The 15,841-nt window shown below is 48.9% G+C and overlaps 1 protein-coding gene across 3 annotated transcripts in view; it reads left to right on the top strand.

Annotated features, from left to right (window-relative positions):
* The first annotated feature begins 407 nt into the window (after nucleotides 1–407).
* The window catches only part of ARMH4 (armadillo like helical domain containing 4), a 71,224-nt gene continuing 55,790 nt past the window's right edge, over nucleotides 408–15,841 (top strand). For all 3 annotated transcript variants that reach the window (XM_063333355.1, XM_063333354.1, XM_063333353.1), the window contains exons 1-4: nucleotides 408–504; nucleotides 6,567–7,959; nucleotides 9,427–9,639; nucleotides 10,918–11,136. In XM_063333355.1, coding sequence (XP_063189425.1) covers nucleotides 499–504; nucleotides 6,567–7,959; nucleotides 9,427–9,639; nucleotides 10,918–11,136 — 1,831 coding nt within the window. In that variant the 5' untranslated portion in view covers nucleotides 408–498. The remainder of the gene's footprint in view (nucleotides 505–6,566; nucleotides 7,960–9,426; nucleotides 9,640–10,917; nucleotides 11,137–15,841) is intronic.

Below are 15,841 nucleotides of genomic sequence, written 5' to 3'. Positions count from 1 at the left end.
TACCTTTCTTTTTCCCTGGACAAATAGGCACTTAAAACAAAACAAAAACCCAACCAAACAAATTGAAACAAGCTCATGTGTGGGATACTATTTAAGAAGTCTTCCTCCTTCAAGTATTAGGGGAAGGTGACCTCTACAGCTGAAAATACTGGAGGAGAATCTGTAACTGATGGAAAACTACCAAGGGTGCCGCAAGCCTGGCTTTTTGCATCTTTTAGTGAGCAAAGCGGAGGGGCCTGGTGGGTTAGACCCTGACCCCGGCTGGCGGGGAAGAGTTGGGTGCGTGGGACTCGGATGCTGGAAGTTGCCTTTGGAGAAGGCGACCTCTCCCAAGCTCCGCGGGTGGCGGCGAGCACAAAACCCCCACGGCGGCGAGGCAGCGGCCGGGCGGAGCGGAGAGGGGCGGGCCAGCCCCCGGCGGGGCGGTGTCGGGGGCCGGCCCGTTCCGCTCCGCCCGCGGGGCGCTGGGGCGAGGGACCGGGCGGCGGCGGGAGGAGGATGCAGGTGAGGCCGGGGGTGGGCTCCTCTGCTGACACCCCGGGGAAGGGGAGGGGGGACACACAACCACCATCCCACCCCCAAGCCGAATTTGCCGCGTGTTTATGCGTTTTCATTTAATTTTTTTTTTTTCCGTTCTTGGTAATGATGCTCAGCGCATCCTCGGCGTGGCTCTTTGTTCCCGGCGAGCGGGCTGGTCCCTGCAGCCCCGGGGGATGCGGGGGGGGGGGGGGGGGCGGTGGTTGGAGGGGGGTGTCGTCCTGCGCCCTCGGAAAATCCAGGCAGGGATGTTCTTCTGGTGTTGGGGGGGATTGAGGGGGGTGACCACCGCTGTCCCTCCGTCCTGCTGCGGGCCTGGGCTGGAGAAATCGCCGGGTGGTTGTTCGCACTTGATCCGTGTGCGTGGTGGGCGGCTGTAGGGGAAGGATGCGCTTCTGGGTCTTTAAGCCTACCTGTAAATATGACTGAGGAGAACGGGGGCGGGGGGGAGGGGATGGATCTGTGCCCTGCAAGCAGGTGTGCTGGGTGTCATCGTGCCTTGAGCCATCCTAATCCCATTCCCTGGTGAACAAGCAGGTTCTACCCAGCTAAAAGGGCCTGAGAAGGTGTATTTAATCTGGTTTTAAACCTTCACCTGCAGAGACTAATGATCCTCCAGGAGATCTGCTGCACAGTGTTGCTCTGTGTTAGGGGAGGCGCTGAAATTTCTGAGTGTTTCTTGCTAATTGGAATCTGAATGTTACTGCTCTGCTGCTAGTCAGTCCGGAGAGCAGCATTTCCATCTTTCTGGTGTTTGAAAACTGTAACACCCTTTGGCCTCATTCTTATGGCCTCCCCCCCCCCCCGTGCTCCTCCTCGCAATCTTTTTAATCCCTCAGGAATTTGGTAGACCTCTGACTTCTGTGGTGCTGGGGACCTGGCATGGGTCAGAAGCCACGAAGAACTATGCGGCTTTCACTTGCAAATCTGAGTAGGGATTTCCGTAGGTGGTCTTACGCTGTTCTGAACAAAGCAAGCAATCGCTTAGTGGTTGGGAGAATAATGTCTAAAACATGTCATGTCTCCCGCTTCTCAAAGAACTACTATTGGAACACCAATGCTGGAAGTGGAGGTGATGTATTATGTATTAAGGTGCCTCACTAGGACTGGTAGGGAAATGTCCTTACAGAATATTAAGATCTCATTTATTTGCTTGTAAGGATCTGTCCTCCAAGGTAGAGGAGGATGCATCCCTCTGATACGTGGTTGTGTCTACATAGTTTTTCTTGTCCAACTCGGGCTGTGTTGGTGGCTGGTGTGGAGTCGTGTCGCTGTTTGGGATTTCGGAGAGCTGTTGGAGGTGACTTAACTGGTTGAGGTATGTTTATCTGAAGTATGTGTTGTAAGAGTGTCGGCTCTACAATTCGCTTCGTTGAACTGGACAAGGACACAATGTAAGATGAAATGAAGGAATTCTTCAGCTTGTGTGCAAAAGTAGGAGTTGGAGTTCTGCAGTGTATTGTGTGCTGGCTTTTGTATTCAGCGTGAGTAATAAGGCTTGGGTAGCATACATTAGCACTCTGGTAACAAGCATTTGATTGCTGGCTGTTGCTTGACTTCTATGTTTTGCCTAAATCTTCACATTGAAAGATTTGCAGCAGCTTTGTCTGTTTCCCTTATCAATCAGTGGCTGAATTGCCAAGCCAAGCACATCCAGGACTGTTCAGCCAGTCAAAGCTGGCATAATCAAGCTTGTACTTGGAGGTGTGAAAAGCTGTGTACTGCAAAGGCTAGACAGTGATTTTCTTTTTCTGAAGCTGACCTGATAATCTCCCGTGCTCACTGCTATATGGTGCATGCAGCCACTTCAGCTTCAGAGGACAAGTGTCCTCTCTGTGTGGGAGAGGGACTGTTAGAACAGGGTTATTAATTAAAGTGAGTTAAAAGCTTGATGCTTTTTTTCCCTGTTTCAACAATTTAGGAAAAACACAGCCAGAACTTGCCAAAGGCAGAAAATAACAGCAAAGGGGTTTCTTGCCAGTTTTTCCAAAGTAAACTGGCTGAGTGAAACTCTAAAAAGCCATCCTAAGGAGTAGCTAAGTACAACTGGGGTGGAGGGGAGAGTTTCATCCTTTGTAGTATGTGTCCACAGACTGCTGGTCCATGTAAGGAACAGCTATTGAACAGGAGAAATCTGGACTGCTCTGGGCTGTCCCCTTCAAGCCTGCCTTGTTGGAGTGACCGTAACAGGCTGGGGTTCCTTCTGAGCTGGCTTTTGTCAGTCCTCCCAAGAGCTGACCCTTCAAACAGGTCTCTGAAACTCACAGGGGGGTTAATGGTTTAATAGCTATTGCTAATGGTGTGGAGCAAGGAAGCAGACTGGTTCAGAAAGATCCAGCTGAGTCTACAAGACTGCTTTGGCTGGTGACCATTTTATCTCTGTTGTCCCTCACCTTACTGACTTGTCCACAGTAGTAGCGGGTTCTCATTCTGATGGGCAGCTTCTGGAGATGCCTTGTTTTGGCACCTATTTTTAGCCTAGAGGTCTTTTGTGCTTCTTTCTGGGCTACCAGGTATTAAGAGACAACTTAATTTTTTTTCCATGCTAAAGATGAAGCTCCTTGGCTGCCTGCAGTTGTGCTGCCTTTGCGGCTAGGGGAACTGCATCTCTTGGGATTTGTTGTTATTAAGTGCAGGGGAAGTACCTGGTGTTGCCTCTTGCCCTCTGTGTGTGTTTCCTATTTGAAGCAAGGATTAGTTTTCCACCCAGTGCTTGGCAGTTCTCCTCCAGGGCTTTGGCTTGGAGAATGCCAGGTGAAATCTGGCGACAAGGAGTTCCTGCGGCATGAAATACTGAGTTATTCTACAGCTTCAAGCTAGTAACAAAAAAGCTTAAGCTTACTGTAGAGGTGCTTGGTCAGAGCAGCATGCTCCAGCTTGCTCGTATTGCTTGGCTGAGGCTGTAGAGCAGAATGACTGTAAAAATAGCCAGATGGGAGGATGAATGTATAGCCCGATGCAGCTTGAGGAACAAGCTGCTCTGCAGCCAGCTACCTACTAAAACCTGGATCGCTTTTGTGTTAAGTGGAGGTGCTACAGCAGAGTCAAACTCTGCTTAAGAAGATAGCCAGGTCACTGCTGTTCATACACTGTCTAATCCAGCCTCTTCCTAAAGCTAAGTAGATCTTAAGCTCTGACTAATCTTCTTTGAAGTGTGAACTTGTGCCATTATCCTGCAGCAAGCTCCACGCCGCTATCTCCAGCTTTCATTGAATATAGAGGTCTAGGTTAGCTTAGATCTGGTCGTTGTGGGTTTCCTGAGCAAATAGCTCTCCAGCACTATTTTTAGCCTATATAAATGTATAACTACAGTCAAGAGTGCTTTTCAGACTGGGGGAAACAGTATGAGGCTGCCCAAGTACCCTGGGAACTCTTGTGTCAGGCTAGTACTGCTTGCCCATGTTATCTACTAGCCAGAAGGAGGGAAGGCTCTTAATACTTTTTTTTTTACATCTTAATTAATGGATCTCTAAAAGCCATTCTTCTAGGGAGCAGCTTTTCCTCTTATTCACTGACACTCCTGATCCTAGTAAAGATGGAGTGAGCTTGTTGAGGAAGAGAGATTAATTTTTTAGTACTTCTGCTAACCACCTTCTGAATGTCTTAGGCTATTTGAGAACCTAGAGCTAAAAACGTGCAAATATATATGACTGCAAGAGAAATGCTATGGCTGTCTCTCAAGTGCAGCTGGAGTTCTGTCTAGGTTTAACCACTGCTAACACTACTTATGTAGCCTAAAAAGACTCCTGACTTCCAGAGAAACTGTATTTAGATCCAAACTGTTCTTATTTAAAAAAAAAAAAACACAAAACCAACACAACCGAACAAAACCAAACCTCATGTTTCAGTATGTTTGATCTTAACTGTCACTTGCTAAAGGGGGTGTGAGGTGAACATAGCTCATATTCATCAGCACAGCAAGGCAGATGCATGTCATTGGGCACTATCAATTTAACTTGCATAATATACTCTTAGTGCTTTTTAATTATGAAAGTGCATAAAGGATTAGCCTGGAAGAGTAGCTGAATACTGTCAGTTTTCAACTATTTTCTTTTTTTTTGGCAGGGAGGGTAGTGATAGATGGGTGGCCACCCACCCTCCAGAGAAAGGAGATGCTAAAAATAAAGTGAAAGGTATCCGTCCTGTTGCTGGTGAACAGCTTCTTGGTGGTTTCTGTTTGTCCCTGAGCACCAGGTGTATGTGTGGCCTGTGATGGGGAGTTATTCCAGCAGCGCAAACTGAGGGCTGGGGCTGCAGGGAGAGTGGAAAAAGTGACTCGGTGTGCCCTGAAGGCTCAACCAGAGAGCAGAGCCTGTGGTAGCTGACTCTGACCTGTGTCTCTCTAAGCTGGTAATGCCGAGGTTGTCTTCTGTGCTACAGACAGCCCTGCACATCATAAGGGTCTTCAGCTGGAGAAGTCTTTATCTCCTGTGTGGAATAAGAGGTATGTTTTACAATGGGAATACACATAGCTGTGTGGGACCAGACCACATACAACATGAGCTTTCTGGTGTTTTGGTTGTTTGGTTGACTGGGCACATACAATAATGCTTTCCAATGTATATGAGCAGCTGGACACAGAGGGCCTTTGAGCTACATGGACTAGCACAAATGTGGTGTTACTGAGATCCCTCTCCCCACAACAGCTGTTACCTCTGGCACGGCATCCCATGGGTGCATGAGAAGACATGGAGGAGTGGTACACCCCTGTGTAACAAAGCAGTGCTAGGTGGCCTGCTGCTGCACTGTGTGTGTACAAATGTGAATAATATTTATCTACATGCTATTTGGGTGGGGAAATGAGCAGTCTGGTAAGCTGGGGTACTCATCCTGGTGCCCATAAGCAAGACTGCAATGTCTTTGGAAGCCTGAGGAGTGGTTCTGACAACCCCAGCCTCTTTCCTTACTAATTTTCGTTAGTCCTGCGTCTCAAAGGCAAGAGTGGCTCTCTTGTGAAACTGAGAACATACCAGCCAAAACAAGTGACGCTGTTGATGGTTGGAGGCTTCTTGCAGTAGAGCTTGACTGTGCCACTGACAAGCTGCCTCCTGGTACTGGAAGGAGGACCTTAATAGATTTGCTGTGGGATGGAGGGCTGTTTGCTGTCTGGGTGAGACTTGTGTGACCAGCTGTCCTGCATGTGATGAGTGGGGCCTTGGATGGGATAGTCTTCTGCTGTTGAGTGATGGTGCAGCAAGCCCGGGACTGAGAGGCACTTGCCCAGAGGGAGGTGGTTGGGAGCAGGCGGCTGCTGCTGCTGTGAGGTCCTCCATCTGCCCGGCGGCCTGAGCTGTGTTACTGGAGGCAGCAGAGCCTGCCAAGAGCAGGCTGTCAGGTGGCTGGATCACTGCTGGGCTACTGGTTCAGCGCTCTCTTGGAAAATCTCGAAGCACACAATGATTATACATGTGAAACTTTCTGGAAGGGCCTCCACGGTGCAGTGTGCTAATGCAGCAGTGCTGCTGTCTGGGCTGTAGCCTTTCTCCATGGGGCCAGGGAGCTCATACAGGACATGACACTAATGCAGCCCTAAAGCCTCCTGTTTTGGCTCTGGTCCAATGTTATGCCCTATAGACCCACCTTGTTCTTCTGAGCAAGTTCCTTGCTGTCCTTCTGTGTCACTGCACAGAACAGGGCTTGCCATAACAGGCCTGAGACCTCAGTCTGGCCCTGACAAGCATCATTCCTGGACTTGGTAGAGGACAAACAGGTTGATCCTCATCATATGCGTGCAAGTCTGATGGCTGCTGGGTAGAACATAGCACTCTACCACTGGGGTGAGAGCATGGCAAGGTCTGTCTTGGATTTCACATCAAGATTTGGTTTTGTCTGGCATGAGATTTCAGACTGGCTAGTCTAGGTACAGTAAAATAGATGATGGGATCCATTGCTTGGGATGTGTAAGAGGCGTCTGCTCAGAACTGGCTGTGGACTAGTATGCTTGGAACTTGTCACCCACTTATTAAATACCTTGGGTCAATAGATGGTTATGGGTATGAGTAATCTTGGCTCCTTTTTTCCCTTTCTAGGCCTTGCACTCTGGACTTGTCAGCCTTGCAGGCTTCTGGGCACATCTCTTCTCAGCTATGAGTAGATCAATAGGATTTAACATCTGTGTGGTCACCTGCAGCATCCTGCTCTTGTCCTCCAGTCCACCATGCCTTGCATCTCAGCCACTGGAGGAGAGGGACATGACAAAGGTCCAGCATGGCCCCTGGGTAGGAAATGGGGTAGAAGATGAAAGGACAGGCATGCTGAACTCAAAAAATAACCCGGGCCCTTCTGAACAGTCTATCTCTGAAGAGCCCTGTGGAGTGTCAGTAAATCCATCTGGGACACTCTTAAATGAAGCTTTCACTGTGGAAGGAGAAATGCTGCCTGTAAGCCCGAGCCACGTCAGCCCAGGCAGCCAGGGGCTGGGTGCTCACACCTCTGCTGTGGCAGTGGCTGCCATAGATGAAGAGGACCTTGGTCCCATGAAGCCGGAGCTGGATGAGGATGATGCGTTCAAGGCCATGCTGACCACAGCTGTGACCACACCGAACCCTGCTGTCCAGGAGGAGTCTGTCAGTGGCCCCATTAGCGAGGCCACCACGGAGGGTGGTGTTGAAGTAGAGCACAGCTCTGCCATCCTCTCAGCAAACCCCCTTTTTGGGACAGCTGTGGAGGAGGAGGCAGCAGAGAGCAGCTTGCACCCCTCGGCTGTGCCCCAGCCCACGCTGTACCCCAGCCCTCCCAGCTGGGAAGCAGCCAGTGACCACCCTGTCATCCCAACTCCCCAGGCTCATGGTGTGACCTCTGAGATGGGAATGCCAAGACCCCGCACAGGGAGCCCTCTGAGGTCCCTGGCTGTGCGAGCATCTGTGGCTGCAAAACATCCCCTCATGGTGACTGAGGCCTCCCTCCACCTGGAAGGAGGGACGGGTGTCAGGGGAGAAGAACTGCCTACCATGGCTGGCACTGTCACCAGCCACCCTATGGACACTGTGCCACCTGACTGGGATGACACAAAACCGGGAGACAGAAGTCAAGGGGTAAGCATGTCTCAGGAGGAGATGACAGAGGACCTGGGGGCAACAGAACCATCCCAGACCCCACAGGGAGGTGTGGAGGAGGAAGAGGATGTGACAAGAGTGCTGCCGTTGCCAGCATCCCCTCCACCAAATCCTGGGCTTGCTGAGGAGACCAACTGCACAATGCCAGTGCAAGGGGAGGAGTTGCCAGCAGCTCCCACAGACAGCGGTGATGCTCTCCACACTGCAAACCTGACGGGTGTAGACATGGCTGATCTCGATTCACTGGAAAACATAAGTGCAGTCACAGCAGAGGAGGGGAAAAGCATCCTGCCATCACAGCCGGAGGCTGCTGTGGTGACAGATACACAGTCTGATTTATCTCCTACTCTGGAAAGCTCATGGAAAGGTAAAAAATCTTGTATTGTTAACTTAATGAAGTAGTGCATGTGCAGTGTACTACCAAGTAGGGGCTTCAGTTTTGGTATTCATGTAGGGGATGAGGGGAACAGCTGTGGTTGGTTGTAGGTATCTCCCCTTGACCAGAGATGTAAATCCGCTTGGAATAGCCCTCTGGCATGACTCTCCAGTGACTAGGGAGCCTAGCCTCTGACCAGCTGGCTAAGCGTCCTTGGTTTCAAGGAGGATAATACTCTTCCAAGTGTCCCTTTGACATGGCAAACTTGTGGCTCACTCTCAAGCCCTGCAAAACAGAGGGGGAGATAATTCTCGGGGGGATTAAATGAACTGGCATCTTGGATCACTTGACTGTTGACTGCTAGCTATGGACACTTGCAGTCAGTGCAGATGATGCAGAGACAATGGATGGCTGTAAATGCTTCCTAAATCCAGGAATAGGTGAGCTGTCACAGTAGCCTGTGAGTGACCGATGTTTTCCATGGCTTTAGAAGGATGCTCAGATCAAAAGATCTGTCTGGAGCTCTCTGTCCTTTGTAACAAAAGCTCCTGGTGCTGTCTCCCCACCATAGAGTGGATGGTCAGAGCCTGGCCACACTTCAGTGTTTGTGCCAGCTCTGTTATCAGTGGGCAGAAATCTTCCTAGATGGCCTGCCACAGGCTGATGGTGTCACCCTGTACTGTATTTACCTGCGGAGATGATACCATCATCCCACTGACAATGTTTCTACTCAGTGCTCAAAATGTAGGGGGAATGCTAAAAATAAGTCTGGTCAGGTGTTGGGCAATGACATGTTCCTGGACTGATTTGTTCCTAGGACTTTGTTTTAATCGCTGGGCATCTTTAATCTTCCCTCTTAGGCTACAGAGGCAAAAAGGACAACTTCCCCTCACTGCATCCAAAAGATCTAGCTTTTGCTGTTAAAGAAGAAAAGCTAATTGCATGCTGGTGCTGAAACCTGACTGATTAATTTCTAGATTTAATTCATAAGCACTTGACTTGTCAGCAGGTTCCCTCTCTGCTCTTTCCCAGATGTTGGGTAAACAACACTATCAATAAGACTTGTGCAACAAAAATAAACCCTTCTACAAAGCTGAAGTGTTGTAGCCATGAGAGCTGGTCACTAAAAGCACTGCTCTGGCAGCCTCACTTGCTTTGAATGGTATTTCACACCACAAGCCTGCAGTGCTGTGCTCCCATGGTGTTGCTCCCCGGTGGACCCACATGTCCCTAAAGGGGCAATTAAGAAAATGAAGACTGATTTTGCTGCTTTCATTCCTGTTATGTGGGTTCTCACATCTGCCTTTATGCTGCACTGCCCTGATGGTGCTTGGCTGGACCTGCTGCTTGCTCTGTGGCTCTGCAAATGCTAATGCATGGAGTTATGTTCCTTCAAACCTCTGCTCTGTTGCTGTCAGCTGTCTTGTGAGTTGGTACTGACACGTGTTCTTGCTGCAGGTGTTACTCAGGAGGTGACAGCAGTTGCCCAGGAGGCTGATGCTGCTCTGTCAGTGGTGACACTGGCGCCTGATGCTACCCAGGGAACAGGAGCTGCAAGCCTTCTGCAGGAAAACAGTGGAGAGGACACGCAGATGACGACTGCTCCCGGTGCCACCCAGGTGCCAGTGGCAACTGGTACTTCCTCTATGGCAAACACTCCAGATGTAGAAGGTAGGGTTCCGCTTCAAGGACTGCGGGTTCATTCTCACACAAGATGAGATGGACGGTACATCTGAAACCAATACGAGTGCTTGGGTACTGAAGTCTCACCACACAGCATCCATAGTCTAAGTGACGTTTTTCTAGCCTTCTGCAGGCTGCCTCTAGCCCTGGGCTGCCACTGCTTCCTGCCTGTGCTACCAGATCCACTATGTTGAAATATGCCAGCATATGCTTTTTGGCCCAAATAACAATGGAGTAGGGATTTAAAAAAAAAAACAAAAAAAACAAACAAACAAAAACAACCAAACAAAAAACCAAACCACGCCAAAACAAAACCCCATGCCCATCTTTGACAGCAAGCTGACTTTTAGCCTTAAACATTTGAGCTCCTTTTTATTTATCGAGGCAGAGCTCTTACTTCTGGAGCCAAAAGCAGTCACAGATTGCTGATGCTCAGCCCAAAGAACAAACATCAGGGCAAGGTGGGAGCAGTGGAAGGTCAGGAGGGCAGGTTGTGTGGTGTGTGTGTGTGACCCTCTTGCAAGAGTCCAGCAATATATTTGCTTCCATTGAGGAATGGCAAGTTCTTATCAGGTTGATGTAGCTCGTACAGAAATGCTTTAAGCAGTTGTGTTCATTCAGCTGCTGCCTACTGGCTTGATGTCACCTTGGCAGGTACATGTAGGAGCCTGCCTTTGTAACAGGAGCGTAGCAAGGGTTCCCTTAGCACAAAGCTGGCTTTGAGGTTGAGTGTATTTCTGTAGTAGTACGTACCACTGCAATGAAACTGCTGCTGGGCAGTTTTTCTGGTAATTCTTACAATTCAGGGCATCAAAAGAAAAACCTATTTGCATTGTATCTCTTAAATTAAGGCCTCTCTGTAGGGGAGAGAAGGCTCTTCCGGCAGTTTCCACTAATTAATTTGCTTCTGGGATTTAATTATACATTCAACTAATTTCTATCTTTGCAATAAACAATTAGATCTGTCAGGTGGTTCAGATCTCTACCAGTGTCTTGGTGCTCTGATCTTGCTATGGGGTGGTGACTAGCGGTCCTCAAAGCAATGGAAGTGAAACCTAGCCGAGTTCTCATTAAGGGGAACCTCCTGTGCTGGCTGTCCCAGAGGAGAAGCTTTCATTACAGCAGAGCCGCTTGCAGATCTTGAAAGAGGCAAGAGTTTAATAACTTCTTCCACTCTGAGTTAAGTTTTCATTAAGGAGTTTGTTCTTAAATGGTGGGGTTTTAAAATCATAGTGACAAACTGCTGCTGCTTTGTGTCTTTTGTAGATCTTGCAGATGTGGTCCTGGTCACCAGTGAGAATGCTGTTCCAGCTCCTGGTGGGTTGGCTGCTACCCAGTCTGGACAGACAGAGGAGCCATCCAGCAAAACTGTGGTCCTGGTAACTCCAGCATCAATGGCATCTTCTGTTAGGAGGACAGCTCTTCCACCTGTGAGGAAGATCAGTACAGCTGTGACCTATGGGCTGGACCGCCTGGAGTCAGAAGGTACTACTGATCCCAAGGCTAAGAAGCAGGCAGTTTCATGCGGAGTGGGCCACTTGCCTTGACACTGAGCTCCCCAATTTGTCGGTTTGGCGTGCAGCTATTTGCACATGTTATTGTTGTCAATAAAATTGTTGAACAACCTGTCCCCTTCCAGGAGGTACAGGAAGCAAGCAGTGAACAGTGTCATGGAGGATGCTTGAAACTCAAGTGGCTGTGGTGGGAGGGATGGGGTTTTCCCTTAGAGAGGGAGCAGCAGTGGCATTCTGTTGCAGCGGAGTCTGTCTCTGTGCGCCCATGTAACTGCTGGCGTGCGCATCCATTGCGGAGCCTCGGTACCAGGTCGCACTTGTGGGAACATGTTCAGACAGTTGGAGAGCCCTTGCCACCCTGTTGCTGAAATCCTCACCACATGCAATGTAGGGGCATGTTCACCATGAGATGGCTACCTTGGTGTCCAGCTGGCTGAAACCTTGCTAGAACAAGTGAATACCCTATTTTCATTCCCTATGAAACACTGCTAGGAGAGGCAAATGATCAGTCGCCCTTTAAGATGGCCTTCCAACTCAAAGCTACCTGCTAAGCTGCTGTCCCATCACTGGTTCCTTCAGCCTTGCCTCAGCTGTGGGCTCCCTTCTCTTAAACTGCTTTTGCCCACTGCTGGTCTTGGAGTCTCTGCTGCCTGAATGTCTTCAGACAGTTGATGCAAACTCCAGCTGGGCAAATGCTCATTAAGAGAGATTTAGGTGAAGTGGATCCTACTCTGGAGTTGGTCTGCAGCTCAGATCTGCTATCAGCTCATCTGTGACTTTCCTGCAGAGAATTGCTTTACTTCTGCTTCTCGCTCTTTCTCTTTAACTCTTCTCTGCTTGCTTATCCATCCAGTTCTGTATTCCAGTGTCTGGACTGACAGCACCTGGCAGGGATTAATCTTTCTGCCTGTTTTGCTCCCCTTCCTTTATCTTGACCTTCTCTTGCCTTCATATTTTACTGCAAAGGTTGGCAGCCCTCCAGGGGTGGCATGCCAGATGGTATTTCTCTTCTGATTAGAGGTGGGGTGCTGTAGACAACAGCTAATCAGCATCTTTTCTCTGCGGGAAGCAATAACTCTCATTCCTGTTAAATTTAGAGGGCAGCACAAGCTGGGAGCCCTCCCGACTGCATGTGTGAGGTGCTGCAGCTCCTGCCCTCTGTCAGCCTTGCTGCTTGCTTTGAAGCCTGCCATGGGTTCTCTGGGCCTCCAGCTACAGCACTTGCCCCTTGCCAGGATGAATCTTGCGTGTATCTGGCAATGCATGAATGTGGTGCTGATGGTGGGAGAGTGGCAGCAGGGGAAGAAGGGCATGGGTCGGGGAGGCGGGGGGGGAAACCCAATCTTTCAGGCTGGGGAAAAAAGGTCTTTGCTTAGCAAGAGCAGTATGATTCAGGAGGCTAAACTGTTTGTGAGCCCTCTGGGATCTCCTTTAGAAGCCTGGGTTTCTGCACAGGAAGATAAGAGGGATTTCCATTTCAACTGAGCATTGGTTTCTCCCTATTTAATGAGACTTTCTGCAGAGGCATTTAGAAAAACACCTTTCTCCTCTTGACATAGGACTGCTGTGACTTTCTTGGGTTCCTGCTGAGCTCCCTTGTGCTCTTGAATAAGCTCTAAGCTCCTCCGAGGGCAAATGTGGGCTTGTAGCTAGGACCAGCTTTCCTAAATGATGATGACTCAACTAGAAGGCTGTGGGTTTCTTGGCTCTGGGGTATGGCTCTGCAGGTGCCTGTCCTCCAGGGGACACGGTGCACTCTGGTTGTGCTGTGTGGTTTTGACAACTGGCAAGGCTTTTGTAGTCTAAATCTCTTCTGATCAACCCAGACCTTAGTGCAGTGAGCCAGAATTTTCCCTGGTGTTAGGGATCACCAACCCACATCTTGTAAAATGGGACAAATACCACTTGGGAATAGGCTTTCTGCCTGGAGATGCTACTGCCCCAGTTAAGCAAAAAGGAAGCTTTTGAGCTGCAACTCTGCCATTACATGGAGAAAAATACATTAAAAGCCATTAGGGGATACTGCATCCTCATGGTGGAGTGGCATTTGGAAGCTTGGTTTTCCATTCCCCCAGAATTACAGTTCCTAGTGCTTACTCTCAGAATACTTAGATGCTGCCAGAGAGAAGGTGTTTGGGAGTGCTCTCCTTTAAAGCTGTGCTGAGCCCCAGCCCAGGGTGGTCAAGCTCTTGCAGGATGCCAAGGTCAGACATCACTGCTGTTGGAGGCATACGCTTGGGTCCCTAATGAGGGATTTTGGGCCTCTGCAGGGGGGCTGTGCCTTGCTCACCAGTGGAAGAAATGGAAGGAGCTGAGTGAGCTCAGCTGGTCTCCACTGCCTGCAGTGGGGTTTGCTCACTTGCCTGACTGTGGGCCTGGCTCATCATTAAATATAAACCCCCGCTGTTCAGCCAACTCTGTTTCTTGGGGACCATCTGTGCCAAACTGCCTGCAGTTAATTGCATCAGTATATTCACTTACCTGGCTTGGATGCAAAACCATATTAAAATTCAAATTGCCCAGACAAACATGAGCTGCTTTGAATATGTCTCTAGATGAGCTTATCCCCCTCTCTAGTGGACTCTGGAGAGATTAGCTGGGTAACAAATATCCTCCTACCTTGACTGTGGTGGGACTAGTTCTACTTGCCCTTCCTAGCCAGAGAAACCCTGTAAAGGGATTATAGGATGTGGGGATGGGACACAGCAGAGGATGAGGCTTACTTGTCTGGGAGACTGAATTGTATATTTTCCTGTGCCCAGAATCTTTGTCTCTCTAGCAAGTTAGACGCTGCAGCTTTCTCTGTAGGGCTTCTAGGTTCCAAATGTATAATTTAGTTCAGCTTGCCTACTCAGGACCACTGTGTAAGCCTCCCAATGCATTTTGAAAAGTGGCTCTTTTGAAAGAAGCCACTCTTCTCTTGGACTAAACTCTCTTGCCATAATGTCCGCCATGGTAGGTATGGGCAGAGATGGCTGCACTCCATGAGCTTGGCAGCGTTTGGCAGGTGTAACTTTGCAATGTGCCACCTAGGCTGCCTTGTTCCCTCTTCTGCAAGATCCTTGCAGTGTTAGGCTGAAACCTGGTGGACAGAGGACAAGAGCAGCTGGTTCCTCTTGGCTGGTCCTCAAGGAGCTCCTGTTGCTGTTCTGCACAAGATGTGATCCAGGGATGCTCTGAGGCTAAGCAGGAGGTAGGGTAGAGCTCTTTCTATGAGGATCTTGAAGGTCACATCATCCTTACATGTGAATCCTAAACCAGCAACAGAACTAGTCTGCTGCCAAGAGTGATGCCTCACCCATCACAGCCTGGATAAAAAGGATAGGATTTGTTGGTGTTTCTGATTTGTGTATTCTATTTTTTGTGTTCATCCCTTCCACCCCACCCCAAAATAATCCCAAACTGCTCTGTAACAGTGTGTAAGCCCTAAGGCTGGCTCCTATTCAGTCATCTAGGCTTGCTTCAAGCTGTAGATGCTGGGGGTGAGCTGCTTACATGGTTCAGCTGTCATGTAGGCTGCTGGATGTGGAGGGTGCTTAAGCTTTATAAAAAGCAGGAGATGCTCTACCTGTTGTGTGCTGTCAGGAACAGTCAATAGCTCTGAAAATGGGCAACTTAAACTCAGCTGCTCTAGAGGGATGAGATGTGAGCCATGTAGCTCTTGCATGTGAAGTGCTTCTCATTAGTCAGGCTGGCTCTCAACCTGCAGCTGGCAGAATCCTGGTCTTTTGGGGTGGAGGGGTTGGAAAGGCAGTATCAGATGTCTGCTGCACAGGGCCCTTTCCAGTACTCTGCCTGGGTAGCTGGCCTGTCCCCACCTAATGCAGCATTTGGCTGTGGAGAAGCCCCTCAGTGATGCTGAAACACGTCTGACACTGCCCTTGGGATCAGCAAATCCAGTGTCCTGCAGTCATGGGGGACCTCCCTTCAACCTTGGCTGTGGGCTGCCCTGTGTTTGCTCTGTCTGCTGCATTAAAGGCTGTTCCAGAACAGTGTCATATGAGGCTCTAGGCTTTCTGACCTTAACATATTCATGATATTTTAATACCTACTTGTGTCTGGGTTTAAACAGTTTCTATTGTTCTTTACTGACCTGTGTACTCAAGTTTACCCTTCCAAGGAAACTATAGCTTAACTAATTTCAGTGAGAAGAGCTCCCCTAGTTCTCTTCTCCATTCTCTTCTACATCCCCTGTATTTTGTTCTTCTTGTACACAGCCATCTAATTGGCGGGTCATACTTCAAAAGTGAAGGCATAGGCTTGCCTTTTTTGAGAAAATATTTCAGAACTTGTGGCCATTTACATAATACTATGCAAGACCCTTTTAAATTCCTCTTACACATTTCTTTTGAGCTAGGTCACAGTACCAGGAGCTGCCTTTTTTTGGAGGTGAAGAGCATTTTTTCTGGAAATCAAGTCTCTGACTGGGATTGCTATTTGGACCCTGACTGCATGGATTAAGACCTGCCTCATTAAATCTCTGCAATGCCATTAAAAATTTAAATGAGGTTGCAGGGGTGTAAATAAGACAGGCACTTAGTCCAGCATGGTTAACTAGCCTGATACTATAATTCCTCACCAGCTCTTTGGATATCAGCTAAATTGGCAAGGAACAGAGATGTAAAACAAAGCTAGAGCAAAATGAATTAATTATTAAATGTTCTTGGTATGAACTT

Source organism: Chroicocephalus ridibundus, chromosome 4, assembly GCF_963924245.1.
Source record: "Chroicocephalus ridibundus chromosome 4, bChrRid1.1, whole genome shotgun sequence".
Classification (NCBI taxonomy): Eukaryota; Metazoa; Chordata; class Aves; order Charadriiformes; family Laridae; genus Chroicocephalus; species Chroicocephalus ridibundus.
This window is presented reverse-complemented; position numbering and strand designations above follow the sequence as displayed.